The sequence below is a fragment of the Neofelis nebulosa genome, chromosome 1, assembly GCF_028018385.1.
Source record: "Neofelis nebulosa isolate mNeoNeb1 chromosome 1, mNeoNeb1.pri, whole genome shotgun sequence".
In the NCBI taxonomy this organism is placed as follows: Eukaryota; Metazoa; Chordata; class Mammalia; order Carnivora; family Felidae; genus Neofelis; species Neofelis nebulosa.
The window spans coordinates 223,497,760-223,516,524 of NC_080782.1; the positions used below are offsets into that span (position 1 = coordinate 223,497,760).

At 39.6% G+C, this 18,765-nt stretch overlaps 1 protein-coding gene across 1 annotated transcript in view; it reads left to right on the plus strand.

Annotated features, from left to right (window-relative positions):
* The window catches only part of RNASEH2B (ribonuclease H2 subunit B), a 59,909-nt gene extending 48,385 nt beyond the window's left edge, over positions 1–11,524 (plus strand). The window contains 4 exon segments of the mRNA XM_058686334.1: positions 3,163–3,244; positions 5,035–5,077; positions 9,287–9,367; positions 11,074–11,524. Of these exon segments, the coding sequence (XP_058542317.1) occupies positions 3,163–3,244; positions 5,035–5,077; positions 9,287–9,367; positions 11,074–11,181 (314 nt within the window). The 3' untranslated portion in view covers positions 11,182–11,524.
* The last annotated feature ends 7,241 nt before the right edge of the window (positions 11,525–18,765 follow it).

Consider the following 18,765-nt stretch of genomic DNA (forward strand, 5'->3'; position numbering starts at 1 on the left):
GAGCCACCCAGGCACCCCGGTAAATCACTTTATCAGAAATTACTTTTGCCTGGAGTAAGTTGCTGATTTACAGATGCCTGCCTCATGATTTTAAAATCTTAATGTCCCAGAAGCTTCGCATTCGTGTCCATGTGTTCTCATAGATCTTGTGGCAGTGTGCATTTCGTTTCAGAACCAAGTGGTCTTTCTACCATAGATCGCTGCTGTCACTAATCGATGCTTAAATAATTCCTTCGGCAAGTACTTATTTTGCAAAAACAGTAATGGCCACCCTAACAACTCTGGCCGTCATTCGTTGAGATCATGTTGTGTGCCAAGCCCTTGGCTAATTTGCCAGTATACACACAGTATCCCAGCTAACACTCCCCTTAAGTCTCACTTTACAATGAGAGTCTGGAGGCTGCACCCAAAGCCACACAGCCAGTAAGTGGTGAAGCCGAGCCTGCCTGACTCTGGGGCCCACACGCTTCCCCTTTCTGTCATACTGCTGTGTGTCCCTAGGCTTCCAACGGGCTGCTTCTGTTAGCATCTTGGTCTCCAGAAGTGTATGTCCTACCATGGATCTTAATATTTTGATTTTCGATGGAAATTGATGCCCTTGGCAATTTTTTTCTTTTAGATTCTTAAGGTACATTCTTTTGCTTTTTCCAGTGTAGTGTCCCCTTATTTTTGTATGTATAGTTGAATAAAAACAGCTGTATAATACAATTAACATTCTCAACCGTGGGACAGAAATTATTCTGGGGGCGCCCGGGTGGCTCAGTCGGTTAAGCGTCCCGTTCTTGATTTCAGCTCAGGTCATGATCTCATGGTTCATGAGACGGAGCCCCACGTCAGGCTCCGTGCTGACAACGCAAAACCTGCTTGGTTTTGCCCCTCCCCTGCACTCACTCTCTCTCAAAATAAATAAATAAACATTAAAAAAGAAAAAAACTTATTCTGAGTTTAAACTCCAATTCAATGTTCCCCTGTTCTAGACAGGCATACCACTCCAAAGCATCAGAATTTCATCATTAAAAAAATTAAAACTAGGACCAGGGATCTGTTTGTGATTGAAGGTGATTCAGGCAGTCCTTGATTTGCAGAAATCTACCTTAAAACACCTTACACATGTAGATGTTAGCAGGCTCCAGGCATTCAGGAAACGGTGGACAGCTCTGCTGAGCTGAGTTTACTGAGTTTACCAGCTATCACTTGTTTTGACTGGCTTTAACAAAAGAGAAGGGATTGAGTCAAATGGATGGATGGACCCCAGATTTTTTTTTTTAAGTAGGAGAAGGGATGTTAGACATTATTTAGATAGACCTCATTTTAAAAGTGAAGACTCATGGTATCAGAGAAGGAGATGACTTATCCAGGGTCACCCGTCATAGCTAGTAGACTTCTGTCTCTGAATCCAGTGTTTGAACCAATCTCTAAAGATAAGAGTCTGGGTGTGGCTATCTCACCACTTGGGGTCCTAGCCATAAAGTAAGCTTTACAGTGTTTCACACCATTTCCTTTTTTTATATCTTTAGTTCAGTATGCTACCAGAAGAGGCAAACCAATCATGTGTTGGCTCTCTTAGTTCCCTTTGTCTCTTCATGACTTATTGGATAATTACTAACCTAGAACCAAGAGCACATTTAAAGAAGCGTCGCATGATAACTTTCAGTTCTGTCTTGGGGGTGAGGGTCCCTCACTGAAGACTCTTTGAGATCCTGTGGTCTAGGCAGCACTTTAATACTTAGGCAAATTATTATCTTAGTTTTAAGGCAGAAGAGGAAGAAAAGAAGAAGCAAATGACTATCACAGCAACAAACCTGAGATAGTGCTTTTGGTAGTTTATATGCCCATACGTTGATCCCATATATCGTGTTTCATTATCCTCTAGTATTCTACCTAAAATACCGAACTGAAAAACAGGGTTTTAAAAAAGATTTTGTCTTATGTATTTCATTGATACCATAGCTTCATTTTAGTACTGACTGTCCAGGTGCTTTAGAATTCACGATTATACATTCTACCGAGGTTAGTTTTTTACATTTTTGAAGGCATTTTTCTAAGTTTGAGAGTACGTATAATGTTCAGGACCCTTACAAAGCAAGTGCTTGACAGAGAGAGACACGTCATGTCTTACATCTCTTACATGAACATATTTGTTACTGTTCATTAATTAGATTTACCCGATATTGAAGCAGACCTAGAAAAGATTACTCTTTAAAAGACGTGAATATGTCGTCGTATTACAGCTGACTTGGAGCTTTATTTGCTTTCAAAGGCCCCAACTAAGACAACAACCCTGAATTTGTTTCAACTCTCATTGGGCAACTGCTGTGTTACTTGATCTCCTCATATCTTTGCTATCATCCTGTCACACCTCATCCATGAAGTCCCTCACTACCCTAACAGCTGGATGTTAGCATCCCCAGTTTACAAATGACGAAACTGACGGGGCACCTGGGTGGCTCAGTCGGTTGGGCCTCCGATTTCGGCTTGGGTCACGATCTCGCGGTGCATGAGTTCGAGCCCCGCGTCGGGCTCTGTGCTGACAGCTCGGAACCTGGAGCCTGTTTCGGATTCTGTGTCTCCCTCTCTCTCTCTCTTTCTCTGTCCCTCCCTACTTGTGCTCTATCTCTGTCTCTCTTTCAAAAGTAAAATAAACATTTAAAAAGTAATAAAAAGAAAAAGATGATGAAAAAGATCGGCCCCTCTTTGTTATGCCTTGAATTTTTCTACCTTGAAGTCACAGCATTCACATACCACATACCATAGCGACTATTAAAATATATAAAAACAGGGGCGCCTGGGTGGCTCAGTCGGTTGAGTGTCCGACGTCGGCTCAGGTCATGATCTCGCGGTCTGTGAGTTCGAGCCCTGTGCCGGGCTCTGTGCTGACAGCTCGGAGCCTGGAGCCTGCTTCGGATTCTGCGTGTCTCTCTCTCTGACCCTTCCCCGCTCGTGCTCTGTCTCTCTCTGTCTCAAAAATATATAAACGTTAAGAAAAAAAAATTTTTGTTTTTTAAATAAAAAAAGAACAAATGACGAAACTGAGGCTGTGAGCTTAAATGAGTCTCTAAGGCCAGCTAGAGCCAGAATTTTAACTCTGGTCCATTTGGTTGTAAAACTATCATAATTGTTACTAATTTCTTTTTCTTTCACTCTCCATTCTGTTTCTTTCAGAGGATTATATTTGTTATGCCCATGGTCTGGTATCTGATTACATCCCTAGAGAACTCAGTGACGACCTGTGTAAATATTTAAAGTAAGTATCATTCCTCTTCCGTCGTAATTAGGAAGTACCTCGGCGCTTCCTGGTCTCCCAGCAATAGGTCCTTTATGGCTCATCACATTACATCACTATTTTTTTTTTTTTAACGTTTTTATTTTTGAGACAGAGAGAGACAGAGCATGAACAGGGGAGGGGCAGAGAGAGAGGGAGACACAGAATCTGAAACAGGCTCCAGGCTCTGAGCGGTCAGCACAGAGCCTGACGCGGGGCTCGAACTCACGGACCGTGAGATCATGACCTGAGCCGAAGTTGGACACTTAGCCGACCAAGCCACCCAGGTGCCCCATCACATCACTATTTTTGATAAGAGAGTATTCTCGACTTACCTCCTGGACTGTGTGGTTTGAAGGTAATTTTTAGTGGACGCTGGTGGATTGGAACAAATTGATTTGGTGGATACTGATTGCGGAAACTTGTGAATGTTAGGACTGGATTTTTGGATTGGTATGATTTTAGAGGGTAAACAGTATTAAAATTGATCCCCAGTTACACTTAACTAATTTGGTTCTTTGTCATGATTTTAAGAGAAATAAAGGTTAGAAGGAAAGAAGAGATGGCATGTGAAATATTCTTGAAAGCTACATGTAAGGGCTTTGTACCATATTTACCGTCATTGGATACTCACCAAATACCTTCATTTTGCCCAGCACTTGAAGTGGAAAGAATGAAACACAATCTGTGTCAGAGGGCAGAAAACGGGTTTAAGAAGGACCTGATTTGTGTTATGTCCTTCATAAAGATATTTAATATACTATAAAGACTTCACCTTAGGCTGAAAAGAATGTGTTTATTTTCTAGATTTTAGCAACTATTGTTAAGATTTTATGGGTGTGATAATAGCTCTCCCTGATTCTTCTAGTAGCTTTCTCCTCTGATGCATAAACATAAAGCGACTTCTTAACAGATGCATAGTTGCTGTTTTTAGCAAATGACTTAGGTCCTACTTTAAAAAACAATCAGTGGGGCACCTGGGTGGCTCAGTCGGTTAGGCATCCACCCAACTCTTGGTTTCAGCTCTGGTCATGATCTCATGCATCAGACTCTGTGCTGTGGCACAGAGTCTGCTTGGGATTCTCTCTCTCTCTCCCTCGCTCTCTGCCCCTCCCCAACTCACGCTATCGCCATCTCTCTCAAAAATAAACTTAAAAAAAAAAAACAACAGTGGGAACTGGTTTCTAGTGTAGTTAAAGTGCTTGCAAAGCCTGCTTTCAATCAATAACCCTATCTTTCTGTTTAATATTTCCCTGTGTTTCTCAGTGCCTGTTTGTCTCATTAGAGACCTATGTCTCTGTACTCCCATTATTTTTTAGATTCTTTTCTTTACTCTGAAGTGTTTGAAGATTTGGGGAGAAAGATAGGTCAATTCAACTTCTCTTTAATTGAAGAAAAGTAAAGTTTGTGTGACTTTTTGTCAACAATTAAAATAATTTTCAATTTCATATATGTGCTGCATTCGTCGTTTTTGAAGGAAAAAAATCCTACAATGCCAGAATGCAAATTTCTAGAGGCTAAAGTAAAGCAATTCCATTTCAACAATGAGTTCTAATTTTGTTTTTTAGTTCAGACCGTTTCACCACAAGGAAAATGAAGATTTCTTCATTTAGAGAAATTTCATTCCTTTCACTGAGGCAGTTGTACAGTCAGATACATGGAGGTGAAGCTATTCCCTAAAAGTGGGACTTGTAAGTCCTAAGCTGGCCCAGACTCTCTGTTTGCTTGTTTATGAAAAACAATGACTATGATTCTTATTTTTCACTCCTTAGGCTTCCAGAACCTTCAGCTTCATTGCCAAACCCTCCATCAAAGGTAAGGAGCTGTGACTAAGCTATCTTTGGGGCACTTGGAAAAATATTTCATTTTTACCACATAAGTTAATTTGTTCTAGTACATTTGAAAGCTTTTTTTTTTTTTTAAGTTTATTTATTTTGAGAGGGAGAGAACACAAGCAGGGAGGGGCAGAGAGAGAGAGGGAGAGAGAGAATCCTAAGCAGGCTCTGAGCCATCAGTGCAGACCCCAACATGGGGCTCAAACTCACAAACTGTGAGATGGTGACCTGAGCCGAGATAAGAGTCGGATGCTTAACCGACTAAGCCACCCAGGCACCCCCATTTTAAAGCTTTCTAAATCCACCTTGCACAGACTGATGTTGTATGGATTAAAGATTGTAATGAGCTGTCCATCGGTATTTTTTATTTTTGTAGAGTTTACCTGAATGATAAAGTGCTGTGAAAACCAGATAAGAGTTGGTTTTAGCCAGATACCTACGTAAAAGTCTTATAGATACGTGACGAACTCTTCTTGAGTCAGCCAGATCCTGTAATTAACTTTATTAATCATCAGGAAGACTCCATGTATAACTTAAACTCACTTTGCCAGATCTAATTGTTACTGGCACAGAGGTGAGCAGAGCATGATTTTTATAACACAGAGAATCCTTTGAACAAAGATAGCCAAACTTTTTTTTTTCCTCCGCTTGAAATGATCAACGCAACTTTTGTGTTGCACAAAACCCTTCCTCTTCCAGCTGTTCTCCGACCGCCACCCACCACTCCCCTTCTCCGTGGGCCGCAGCTTGTTTTTGTCTCCCAGATACAGAGAGTAGAGAAGGCAGCCATGAACCACACCTGATGGCACACTGTGGCGTCCCTCAGTCCAGGCCTGATCTCAGACAAGCGAGCGCTGCTCAGAGACAGGGAAATAAACACATGCATCAGCTTGTCAGTGAGGCCATTCTCCTGCCAACAGAATAATGGATGCCCTGAGAATGTACAGTGGACACGTCATGGATGTTAAAGCACTTTCTGTCTTCCCGGCCTTCACGATGGCCAACGTACTCGGGGTCGTTTTTGTTTGTTTGTTTTTGTTTGTTTGTTTTGTATCATGTCCTGTTAAAGTGCATCAGTAGTAGCTATGGGCCATTTTCAGCGGATCGTCCGAGGAGGGGCATCCTTTTCTCTGGAGGAATAGCACTGGGCAGAGGTCAGTTGCTAAGGTCTTTCTAGGTCAGACCCACACTTCTTCCAGTCTGGTAGTTAATCTCTGACAGTAAGTAGCTCTAGGGGACAGAGACATGATTGCCTTGCTGTAACTAAGGAGATGGGCATATCCGTTTCTCTCTCATATCTCTCCTTCCAAAACCTAAGCATCTTTCTTTCTCCCAAATATCCGTCTTCCGTAGTAACTTAGAGATCATTCGTGAACAGATCGAAGCCTGTTCTTGAAGCTTTTGGCCTCTGATAGCATCCGGGGTAATGCATTTCATACGTTTGCTTTTAACCCGGTTTTCTGTTTTCCTATTTTAATTTCCAAAATGTAAATCATTTGTGATGTCATTCATCATTTATGATTTAGATCGGAGGTCAGCAGACTTACTCTGCAAAGGCCAGAGAGTGAATACTTGAGGCTTCGCGAAGCAGCTGGTTTCTGTCACAACTGCTCAGCCCTGCCGTGGTAGCACAGAGACAGCCACAGACGATTCATAAACGAAGGCGGGCGGCCGTGTTCCAGCCAAACTTCATTTATAAAAACAGGCGGCCGGCAGGGCTTGGCCTGCGGGCGGTTTGCCAAGCCCTGATTTAGATCTCCCAGTCCCGTTTCCCCTAAATCTCACCCTCATCTCCTGGATTGTTTAGTTGCTTTTTGAGGTCTCCCGGTCTATTGTGTCTTCCTGGGGCTCTGGCGTGCAAAGTGCGAACTGCACTGGATGATGTACCACGGCTTAAACAGGCTTAGGGTAATGTCTTCTGCTAGCTTTCTTGTCTGCGTCCAGGATTTGATTGATTTTTACAGTAATAGAGTTGACCGTTTTCAGGAAATACGTTCCAGTGGCCATTAGGTATCTTTGTATCTGTTTGTAATGATGGCACGAAGCCTGTCATCCTTAATATGTTTCACATTATTTTCTTACTATCACATGTTTGCCTGTATTGAAGCCCTGCTTCCACCCGTCGCCCCCTTCCATGCTTTGAATTTATCGCTGGCAGCTGGCAGAGCCGAATGCAGTCAGTAGGTTGGAGACGCCCCTGAGCTCCTTCTTGCAGCTCATTTGTAAGAATCAGACCATCCTAGCATGAATCCCTGTGGTACTCTTCTGTTTGCCCCCCTCTCTTTCCAGAACTGTACCCGCTTAGTCATACCCTTTGTTACTGTCTTTCTGAGCCCTTTTCTATTTCTTCTGAAACATCCCTCCAAACCTATAGTGATTTGGTTTTTTAAATAACAAAAATTCAAGTGAGTGTAACAACTATGACTCTTTCAAGCGTATTCAACGTGAGCTGTGAATAACACTCAAGAAAATTCCTGGCAGAGCCTTCCACAATCAATTTCTGTTATTGTAAGCACTGATAACTGGTGTCTTGCTTAGCAGTGAGCCATTAAAACACCTGGACAAGTCAGTCATCTTATGAAACATTTTATATTTGTAAAGAAGCACTTTTCATCTTAACCTTTACCTTGAACATTTTTCATTTGACTTCCTTTTCCGTGAAAAGTAAATACGCCCAAGGGTTTATAATGACATCTGTAGAACATTTTGCCACAGAGAAGGAAAGCAAACCACCTTATAACGTTAAGCTTTTTGCAGTTTGCATCAGAGCCTTCATCGTTATTACCTGCGAGTTCCACTCTCCTGGCTGAAGAGACTTTTCTAGTAAAAATATGCATCACCTAAATACCCCTTACTGATCTTAATTTAAGTAGAAACATGTATTCTTAAGTTCCTTGTATACATACTTTGCTGGTAGGTAGTTCATTCGTGATAAGCTCGTCTTTTTCTTTTGAAGGTTCCCTTCTTAGATTGTGGTGTGCCCAAGAGAAGGTTTTGCCTTATAGATTTCCAGGATGCCCCTGGTTTTTTTTTTTTTTTTGAGTGTCACATAATGTTATAGATTCCCAGGAGTGCGCCCCCACCTCCCCGCCCTTGTTTAGAATGAAGTATTTCAAGACCTGTTGTTTTATCCCCTTGGGTTTCATTCATGTGCCAGGGTATCTTTTAGCCCTAGCCCTGCAGTTCTTTGTTTAGCAAAAGCTGGAATATGAAGAGGGAAGCCGGGAACAAATCTGCATTTCCCAGGGAAGAGTCACGTTAGATCTTGTCAACCCAGTGTCTCCACAAAGAACCCAAAGATCTATAGAAGACCAGGTTGTGGTCACTGTGCAGTTAGTTCTCTGTGTTAATCATCAAGACTTCCCTGCCCTGTTGTGTGCCTTTTACATAGTAAATGTGTCACGATTCCTTCTATAATGGGACCATTAAGGCCACAGTCTAGCTCTTGACAAGATTCTCCCATTCCTTGGTGCACGAGGCTCATGTGGATGGTGAAAATATGAGGTAGAGGTGGGCTTGGTTGCACCGGGCCTCATGGAAAGAGCACTTGTTAAGAAATGGAGATCCCAGCCCTTGTCCTCTGCTAGGTGGCCTTGATCATTTGTTTAGTCTCTCTGTGCTTCCTTCTGCTGGCTTCATGCTTTGCAAGGTTGTCCTTGTGTGGACAAACTGAGAGAGTTCAGTTGAAAGGAGGTAAGAACATGAAGCTATACAAAAATGGTAACAACAGAATCATGGTGTGCCTTCTTCCTCAATGGACGTTACACCAGCCCAGATGGTGAATGCAGTGGGGGTTCTGGCTGGACACCTGGCCCCATTAAAGGAAATTTTTGTCTTTGACCCCTGTGCCTGCCTTCACCCCGTTAGACTGTCCTGGAAGTCAGCAGTCTCACCTAGATGCCTCCTGGTCCTGGTACATACAAAATATGTGATCAGTACCACTAGACTGCCCAAGGGGCTGGGTCGTGGGCTCACCTGATCATATCCCCCCATCACCAAGGCTGCTTTTCAGAAGGGACGTGTGGCTTCATTCCCCAGACAATTGGCAAAATGCAAAGTAAAGCCCTTTGCCGGGTCTGTTGTTCCATTTGGCCTTGATGTGGGTCCAGATTGGCCCTGTTGTTTTCTTAAAAATGGAGTGATGTGTCGAGGTGACATTTTATACCACTTTACTGCTCTAACATTGCAGAAAGTAAAGTTATCTGATGAGCCCGTAGAAGCAAAAGAAGATTACACTAAGTTTAACAGGAAAGATTGGAAGACTGAAAAGGTATGTGTGTCCAGCTGTAGTGGCATATTCTTGGATCCCGTAGGTGATCCTGCATGAGGACACGTAGGAACAATTACATGCTTGATTGTGATTTTACAGTTTTAACCATGAAGAATTGTTAACTTGCATTTCTGCGACTCAGTAATTCAAAATTGTGAATGGCAATGGATATGTCAAGTCAAGAAGACTTGTGAGGCACGAAGGCAATATGCTTAGCAAGAGTGTGCCTACCCTTTGCTCTATATTAAGAGTAGGGGGGCACAAAGAGAGGGGGCCTCCACAGGTCATTTTTTGTCAACTCTACTGCCTGGAAGCTTCCCGGAACTTATGACGGGGACCATAATTACTAATATTAAATAGGGTACAAATAATTTTCTAATCTGTGTTTATCCTTTTCATTTGATTTTTTTAACAGCTTTAAGTTTTCCTGAGGATTAAATAATAGGAATTGTTTCTTCTTGTGATTTTCTCATTATTTTTATGCTTAAAAAGACCTTGCCCAATCCAAGATAAATTAACTTCCACTTGGACTTTAACATTTAACCCCCCCCCCCCACCTTAGCACTTAATGTTTTTTTTATAATTTTTTTCTTTGATCTATACGTAATTCATCTGGGCATGTGACGTCAGGGGAAAATCCAGGTTGAGATCTGGCAAGATAGCTGGTCACCTCAATGGCTTCTGTAAGCAGGGCAGGCTTTGGCATTCTCTGTGAGAACTGCTTCTGCCCCACCCTTGGAACTGCTGCTTTCTGTTGTATCTATTTGGGCACGGCCCCAGGGAAATGAGGGGCTGGACCCTCCTGTCTGTTAAAGACAGGGGATAACTTGTCTCGAAGAGACTGCCACTTTTCACCATCCCGTGAGGAAATAAGCCTTCTAAAATATAAGTACAGAATGTGAGAAGCAAGGTTTCAGGGATCAGACGCCGTGCCCTTAAAAGGTTCTCTGTCAATGACTATCTCACAGTTCGCAGGGAGACACAGGAATTTTTTTCCTTCGCTGCTTCCCATGGCGTATGCTTCTGCTGAGAAGTTATGATGCACTGAAGGAAACTTGGCTACTATCTACCTCCTGTTAGTGCTCGTTCCAGGATGTGGCAACAAACCAAAACAAAACAAACAGTGACCATAAAGAGATAGAAATTTAAAAGGCAGAGTCACTTGAAGTCAGCTTTTTGAAAAGTTCTTAGTTGGAGGAATCCCAGGGCAGTGGTCCTGCTGGTCCGGGATGCTCTGCAGTACAGGTTATCTTTTGAATATTATAGTGTTGGCCTTGGTTTCCCGGAGAGCCTATGAATAAACTCCAACGGTAAATTGTTGTGAATTATTCATCGTGCTGTAATACCAGGCTGTAATTCCTCCTCTGACAACCGCAGCCTATGTCAGTTCCTTTGTTGGTGTTATTGCACTTAAAACACCCTCCAGAATTATTCCCCTAAAGTAAACCATTGGTTGCAACATTCCCCTCCTTAGAAGGCGGCCGTTTTGCGTCCTGCTTCTTTTAACGTATTTTGTGTCTTAGGTCTGAATTCTGAATAGAAATCAGAACTTTAAAAAAAAAAATAATAATCATTCCCTTATGAAGCACGTTACCAGCAAATACTTCTCTTAATGAACCTTGAGACATGCGTGGTCTTGTTTGATTTGCATGTATGATTCATAAACGTTACATTTGTAACAATTGTTCTCTTATTTTCCTTCACAGAAAAATAACAAAATGACCGCAGCTCAGAAGGCTTTGGCTAAAGTTGACAAGAGTGGAATGAAAAGTATTGATTCCTTTTTCGCTGCAAAAAATAAAAAAAAAACTTGAAAAGACTTGAAACTTTAAAAATGAAATCTGGCAAAAAATATTCGCCTTTTCCAGGTTCCGTTTTTGTCCTTCCTCCATGCCACTCTACCTCCTGACCCTTAATTACCACCTTTTGAAAAAATAAAACAAAAAAACTTTTTTTAAAATGAGGGCAATTTTCAGAGTCGAACATTTCTTGGCATTTGATTTTTGTGTTTCTGAACAAAATATGGGAAAGTAATTGGGTAACTTCACGGCCTGTGGCCTTCAGAGTCTTGTCTGACATCATGAAAAGTCATCAAGTGAACAGAGCTGATCTGTAGCTAGCCTCACAGTTTCCTCAATAAACGAACATGTGACCATATTTGAGTGCATGCCTGTAATTTTGCACAACTTTGCCACATGGTAGCTGTAGCAATCTGGTTTTCAGGGTAGCAAGAGAATTCAGATAACAGCTGTCAGAAACTACTAGTTTGCTAAAAGCCTTTAGTTTTTGGTAAATCTTTTGTTTAACACTGTCTGTTTTATGAGTACCTGTTCTTTGCAGAAAATAGAGAAAAGTATAAAATTAAAATTCGAATCTCCCACCTTGACACTGGCTGGAGATAATATGGCATGTGTTTCTATAAGAATAATTTTTTAAGGAATCATAGTAGTAATTTTATAATCTTTTTTCTTGACAACATCATTTCGTGAGCATTTTCCCAGGCTGCCAAAGTATTTTTCATAAATATGCTTTTTAAATGATGGTCATTTTAGGGGCGCCTGGGTGGCTCCGTCGGATAAGCGGCCGACTTCGGCTCAGGTCATGATCTCGCAGTCCGTGAGTTCGAGCCCCGCGTCGGGCTCTGTGCTGACGGCTCAGAGCCTGGAGCCTGTTTCGGATTCTGTGTCTCCCTCTCTCTGACCCTCCCCCATTCATGCTCTGTCTCTGTCTCAAAAATAAATAAACGTTAAAAAAAATTTAAAAAAATAATAATAATAAATAAATAAATAAATAAATAAATACATGATTTAAAATATTTAAATATTTAAAATATTTAATTTAAATTAATAATAAATAAAAATTAAAATTAAAAATAAATAATTTAAATATTTAAAATACTTAAAACATTAAAAAAAATTTTTTTTAATGATGGTCATTTTAAATTATTTGGATACTTGATTAGTTCATGACCATGACATTTAGATTACTTACACTGTTTCACTGTTTGAAGAATCACATTATAAGTAAATATTTGTCCAAGCCTTTATTTATTTTTTTGTTTTTTTTAATGTTTATTTACTTATTTTTGAGAGACAGCAAGAGCAAGAGAGAGAGCGAGAGAGAGAGAACAAGCGGGGGAGGGGGAGCAAAGAGGAAGGGAGACACAGAATCCGAAGTGGGCTCCAGGTTCTGTGAGCTGTCAGCACAGAGCCCGAAGAGGGTCTTCAACTCACGGACTGCAAGATTGTGACCTGAGCCGAAGTCAGATGCTCAACTGACTGAGCCATCCGGGTGCCCTTTGTTCAAAACGTTTAGTTCTCCCTTAGAATGGATTTTTATTTTTATTTTTATTTTTTTTTATTTTTTTTTTTTCAACGTTTTTTATTTATTTTTGGGACAGAGAGAGACAGAGCATGAACGGGGGAGGGGCAGAGAGAGAGGGAGACACAGAATTGGAAACAGGCTCCAGGCTCCGAGCCATCAGCCCAGAGCCTGACGCGGGGCTCGAACTCACGGACCGCGAGATCGTGACCTGGCTGAAGTCGGACGCTTAACCGACTGCGCCACCCAGGCGCCCCCCTAGAATGGATTTTTAGATGTGGGCTTCCCAGTTTATAACTAAACTTTCCAAATACATACTTACGGGAAGATCTTTCACAGAAAGTGTATGGGATCTTGTACTGTATCATATGGTAGTATCAGTTCTTGTCTTATTCATGCCACCTGGTTAGCTTTGAATGTTATCTTTGCAAATAAGTGGGGGAAAAGGCATTGTATCGTGGTTTTAATTCGCATTTCCCTAATTAGTAATAATATTTAATATTTTTTCACATTTCCTTCACCATTTGTCATCTTATAGAGAATTGTCTGATTATGTCCTCTGTTAAATTGTTGGAGTGTCAGGGCATCTGGGTGGCTCAGTCGGTTAAGCGGCTGACTTCAGCTCGGGTCATGATCTCGCAGTCCACGAGTTCGAGCCCCGCGTCGGGCTCTGTGCTGACAGCTCAGAGCCTGGAGCCTGCTTCAGATTCTGTGTCTCCCTCTCTCTGACCCTCCCCTGTTCATGCTCTGTCTCTCCCTGTCTCAAAAATAAATAAACGTTAAAAAAAAAAATTTTTTTTTTTAAATTGTTGGAGTGTCAGTATTTTTCTTATGGACCCTAAAGATATTCTATAACTTAAAGGCATTCTTGTTTGTCCACTATATTCATTGTTAATTTTTTTCTTGGCCTGTAAATTGTCTTTAATTTTGTGTGTGACTTTTTTGTCATGCAGATGGTTTTGGTTTTTAAGTAGACGTGCGTGTGTGTGTGTGTGTGTGTGTGTGTATAAACTTTTCCTTTATATTGATGTTACACTTAGAAGGATGTTTCCCTTTGCAGGAAGGTTAACCACTTATTTTCCTCTAATTTTTCAATAATTAATTTTTTGTTTTATATTTAATTACTTAAATCATCTACAGAATTTGTGTTTAAATGTGCTGTGAGATAAAGTTCTAATTTAATTGTTTTCTCACCTGTTTATTTTTCCATTGGATCTGTTGGATTATTTTGTCAGGTTCTAAGAATAAGCTCCAATGAGATTTCTATTGAGATGTTGTTAAATCAGTAATATTTGGAGACAAACAGATGTGTTTATAAAATTCATTGTTGTTATTCAGGCATGTAGTAGTTTTGCATATTTCCTAAAATCCTAACCATACCTTTCACTAACATTTGTTTCTCCATCTCCATATAGGTTCTAGATATTTCTCTTAAGGCATATCTCTAAGGTATTTTTGTTGCTATTAATGAAATCTTTTTTTTTTTCCTTTAGTTAGATCTTCTAACTGGCTATTTTGTGGCAAAGTTTTACATTTTTACATATTTATCTTTTAAATGACCAATTTACTAAACTATTAATTTAAATATTTTTATTATATTCATATTGGGGTTTTGATGCATAAGATACATATCTTCAAAAAATTGTGTGTAACTCTAATTATTATATCTCTTATATCTTTTATGTCCTTTTACATGGGTTAATACCTGGAACAGTTGAAGTATAATAATGGTAGTCATTCTAATTTGTGATTTGATTAATGTACGTTTCCATTAATTCTGACACTAGCTGTAGTTAATATAAGGAGTGTCTATTTTTGAAATTTCCTTTCATACTTAGTTTCCTTAAAGTTTTAATTAGTAATTGGTGTTGGCTGTTATCATATCTTTCTGGCATCTCTTGAGATGACAAGAGAGTTTTTATCACTATTGAACTGTACTTGAGTTCCTACCATAAATTCCACCTGACATTAGATAAAGAATACCATAGTGTATGCTTTCTATGTGGTTTAGCCATGTCAGTTTGTTTTTCTGGGCTTTTACTTAGAATTTTTGCATCTGTATTCAAAAGTAATATTGCTGTTATGTTTAGCGTTAGAATTATGCCACCTTTCCATATTGACCAATGTTCTGGAAGGAATAATTTTGCATAGGAATATTCTAGTATTGAAACATATTAAAGAAAACGTTTGATAAAACCACCTAGCACTGAGACTTCTTTTTCATTGTTGTTACAGTCTTTAATCTGGAAGAACTTCCCACCTTTTCTTTGTCTTACTTGATCTTGACATTATTGAATACAGGCCATTACTTGGTAGAATGTTCTGTACTTTAGGTAGAATGTTTGCCTAATGTTTCCTCTTGATTAGATTTGAATGATACCTAATGGGCACCCACGGAGGTGATGATGTGTCGTTCTCATTGCACCATATCAGGAGTCACAGTGTGACCCAATACCAATGATGTTCACCTAGATTAAGGTGGTGGTAACCTTTGATACAGGTTTATCCACTGTAGAGTTAGTGTTTTTTTCTTTATAATTAATAGATAATTTACAGATAAATACTCTGGGATTTTTAACTATACTATTCCTCATCAAACATTCGCCCACAAGGTTTAGAATTGACTGGTGATGTTTCTAACTCCTTCATTTCTTCTATATTTATTTTTTTTATTTAGCTGGCATTTTTAAAATAAGGAATAGCTTTCCCTTCTCTACTTATTTTTCATCTATGAATTTATATCAGTATGGACTTGTAGATTTTTTACTTTGCCCACTGTGTTATATTAAATTATTTTGTTGTTCATATTGTCCCAGAAGGGCCAGTGGGAGCCCCTTCTAGCTGGCCTCTGTATCTTCTTGGTGTGTTTCTATTATTCTTTAATACTTCCTTTCTTCTTCTGTGACAGTGTATTCCAGGCTCTGGTACTCCTTCTGCCCAAGCCGTGAATCGGCCTTTTTCCTAAAAATCCAGGGTTCCTTATCATGGAGAATGGTATTTAGAAACCAAAATCTAGGCACAAAATGTGCTCATTGCTTCTATCAGTCGATATGCATGGTTTTTGTGGATTTCTCTCCTACCCCCATTTCACCAAGAGTTTTGATCAGGAATGGGTATTGAATTTTGCCACATATTTTTTTCCTAATTTATTGAGATGATCATGTAGTTTTCCTTTAATAGAGGAGTATCTCTTAATATGTGAAGTATAATGATTGATTTTGGAAAGTTAAAATATCGTTAAATTCCTGGGAAAAACCCTACTTGGTTTATAGTGTATTATTCTTTTCACATACAGTATTGTGTTTTACTTCCTAGTATTTTGTCAAGGATTTTTGTATCTCTGTTCATGAAGGATGTTGGTCTGTGGTTTTCCTTACTTGTAATAATTCTGTCTAGTTTTAGTGTCAGAGTAAAACTGACCTTAGAAAATAAATTGAGAAATATCCTCTCATCACCTATTTTCTGAAAGAGTTTATATGAGATTAGTAATTGTTGCTTCCTTTTATGTTGGACAGAATTCACCAAATGAAGCCATTTGGGCCTGGAATTTTCTTTCTGGGGAAATTTTTAATTACTAATTCAATTTCTGTAATAGATGGAGAGCTATCCTAATTTTCTTCTGTGTGTGTGCACCAGTTTAAGTAATTCCTGTCTTTCAAAGAAATATGTGTTTCATCTGTGTTGTCAAGTTTATTGACATAAGTTGTTTCTCATATTTTTATTATCTCTTTTATATCTGTGGATCTGTAGTGATTTTCTCTTTTCGTGCCTGATTGGTCGTGTCTTTTTTTGTTTCTGTTTTTGTTTTGTTTTGTTTTGTTTTGTTTTTGATTGATCCAACTAAAAACTTTTTAACTTCTTTGATCCCTTCAAAGAATCATTGTCTCGTGGCTTGCGTGATTTCTGATGAGACATCTGTGATAATTTTTGTATTTCCTCTAGCTTATATAAAGTGTGTTCCCTTTCCTCCCTGGCTTCTTTTAAGATTTTTCTTTATTGTTAGTTTTCAGCAAGTTGATTATGATGTGTTGATATGGGTTTCTTTGTGATAACTTGTTTGTGGGCCTATCGAGCTTCTTGAATCTTTGAATTTGTAATTTTTTATCAAATTTGGAAAATTTCTGGTCGGTGTTTCTTTAAATATTTTTCTGCTTTTTTTTTTCTTCTCACCCCCTCAGCTTCTAGGACTTCTATCTACACGTATGTTAGCCCACCAGTCCTCTCACTGAGTTTCTGGATTTTGTTTTATGTTCCATTTTAGACAGTTCTCCCACTGTGTTTTCAAGTTTACTTTATCTTATTCTGTGCCATCTTCCATTAACCTCAGCTAGTAAATTTTTATTTCAAATACAGTAATTTTCAGTTCTGGATTCTCCATTTGGTTCTTTTTTATGTCTTTCCATTTCTCTTCTCAAATCCTTCATTATAGTTACAGTAGTTGCTTAAATGTCCCTGTCTACAGGTTGCATCATCTCTGTCACTTCAGGGTCTCTTTCTCTTTCTTTTTTTCTTTACTTTTTAATTTTGGAATGATTTTAAATATATAGAAAAGTTGCAAAAACAATAGAGTTTACATATACTTGTCACCCAGCTTCCTCTAATGTCAACACCTTATGTAAACATAGTATAATGATCAACCCCAGGAAATTTACAATAATGCAATAGTATTAACTGATTTACCACCTTATTTGAGTTTCACCTATTTTTACATTAACGTTTTTCTATTCCAGAATCTTTTGAAAAAAATTTTTAAGTTTATTTATTTTGAGAGAGAGACAGAGTGAGCAGGGGAGGGGCAGAGAGAGAGGGAGAAAGAGAATCCCCAGCAGGCTCTGTGCTTTCAGCATAGAGCCTGACGCAGGGCTTGAACTCATGAGCTGCAAGATCATGACCTGAGCCAAAACCAAGAGTCAGACGCTTAACCGACTGACACTCCACGGCTCCCTAGGCGCCCCTCTACTCCAGAATCTAATCCACCATCACACGTTGCATTTAGTTGCCCTGTCTCCTCTGATTTTTCTAACATGTGAGTCTCTCAATTTTCCTTTGTCTTTCAATGACTTTGACAATTCTGAGGATACTGGTCAGTTATTTTGTAAAAATGCCCCTCAGGTTTTGAAACTATGCTAATATCCTGTTTTTCATGTGATCATTTCATAATACTAAGACCTGATGATTCTAATAACCACGCACACTGTATAGCATTTATGTATTTCTACTGTTCTGAGCACTTTACATGTAATAACTCCTTGAATCCCCATGACAGCTACAGTCGTAGGGCAGGGTGATATAGGAGCCAGGATAGTGACGTCTAACCGAAAGAGTTTACTTAAATCTCTTGGTCCTTTGCTTCTGTTATTTAACGTTATTTATCTTTTTTGATTCATGTGCTGAGTTCAGGTAAGCTTCAAAAACTTCTGCAAACTATAAAACCAGTTAGGTACTTACACAAGAGCCCCCGTTTTCACCAAACCATACATAATTCTGAAGCGGATCTCAGATTACCAGCGTTCTTTTCTTTTTTATGTCTGGTTTATCTTCCATTTAAATGTTCCCTGTACCCCGGCTCTCAGGCTCTCTCGTCTTTCGAGGCTTATACTTCTCTGGTCCTGCGTTCCCGAGGAGATTCTCCTCCATCCGCTTTAATGTGGATGTCAAGTGGATTGTGTTGTGTTAGTTCGGGTGTGTTGCTCGTGTGCTGTGCCCATGCCCAGGATCATGTTTCTCTCATGAGGAGACTTAGCAAGACACGAAGGCAATTTGGAACTGAGAAACTAAAAAGCATCCATTTACTTACCCAATGTACAGTGTTGCTTTTGTCATATGCGAACTTACGACACTAACAGGAAACAGATATCTGAATCTGTAAAAATGTAATAAAGTGAAAAGTGACCAACAACCACCGTGTTGCCAACTGAACTAAAAAGTTTTAAAACGTAAGAATAATTGGTCTAAAAAGACCGGTTAATTTACAGTAGCTGGATTATACTGTCCCTGGAACCTGCCTTAACTCTGTGGGCCCAGGAGCAAATCACTAGCTTTGCTGGCCCACAGCCGTGTCTTCCCTGTGAAATGAG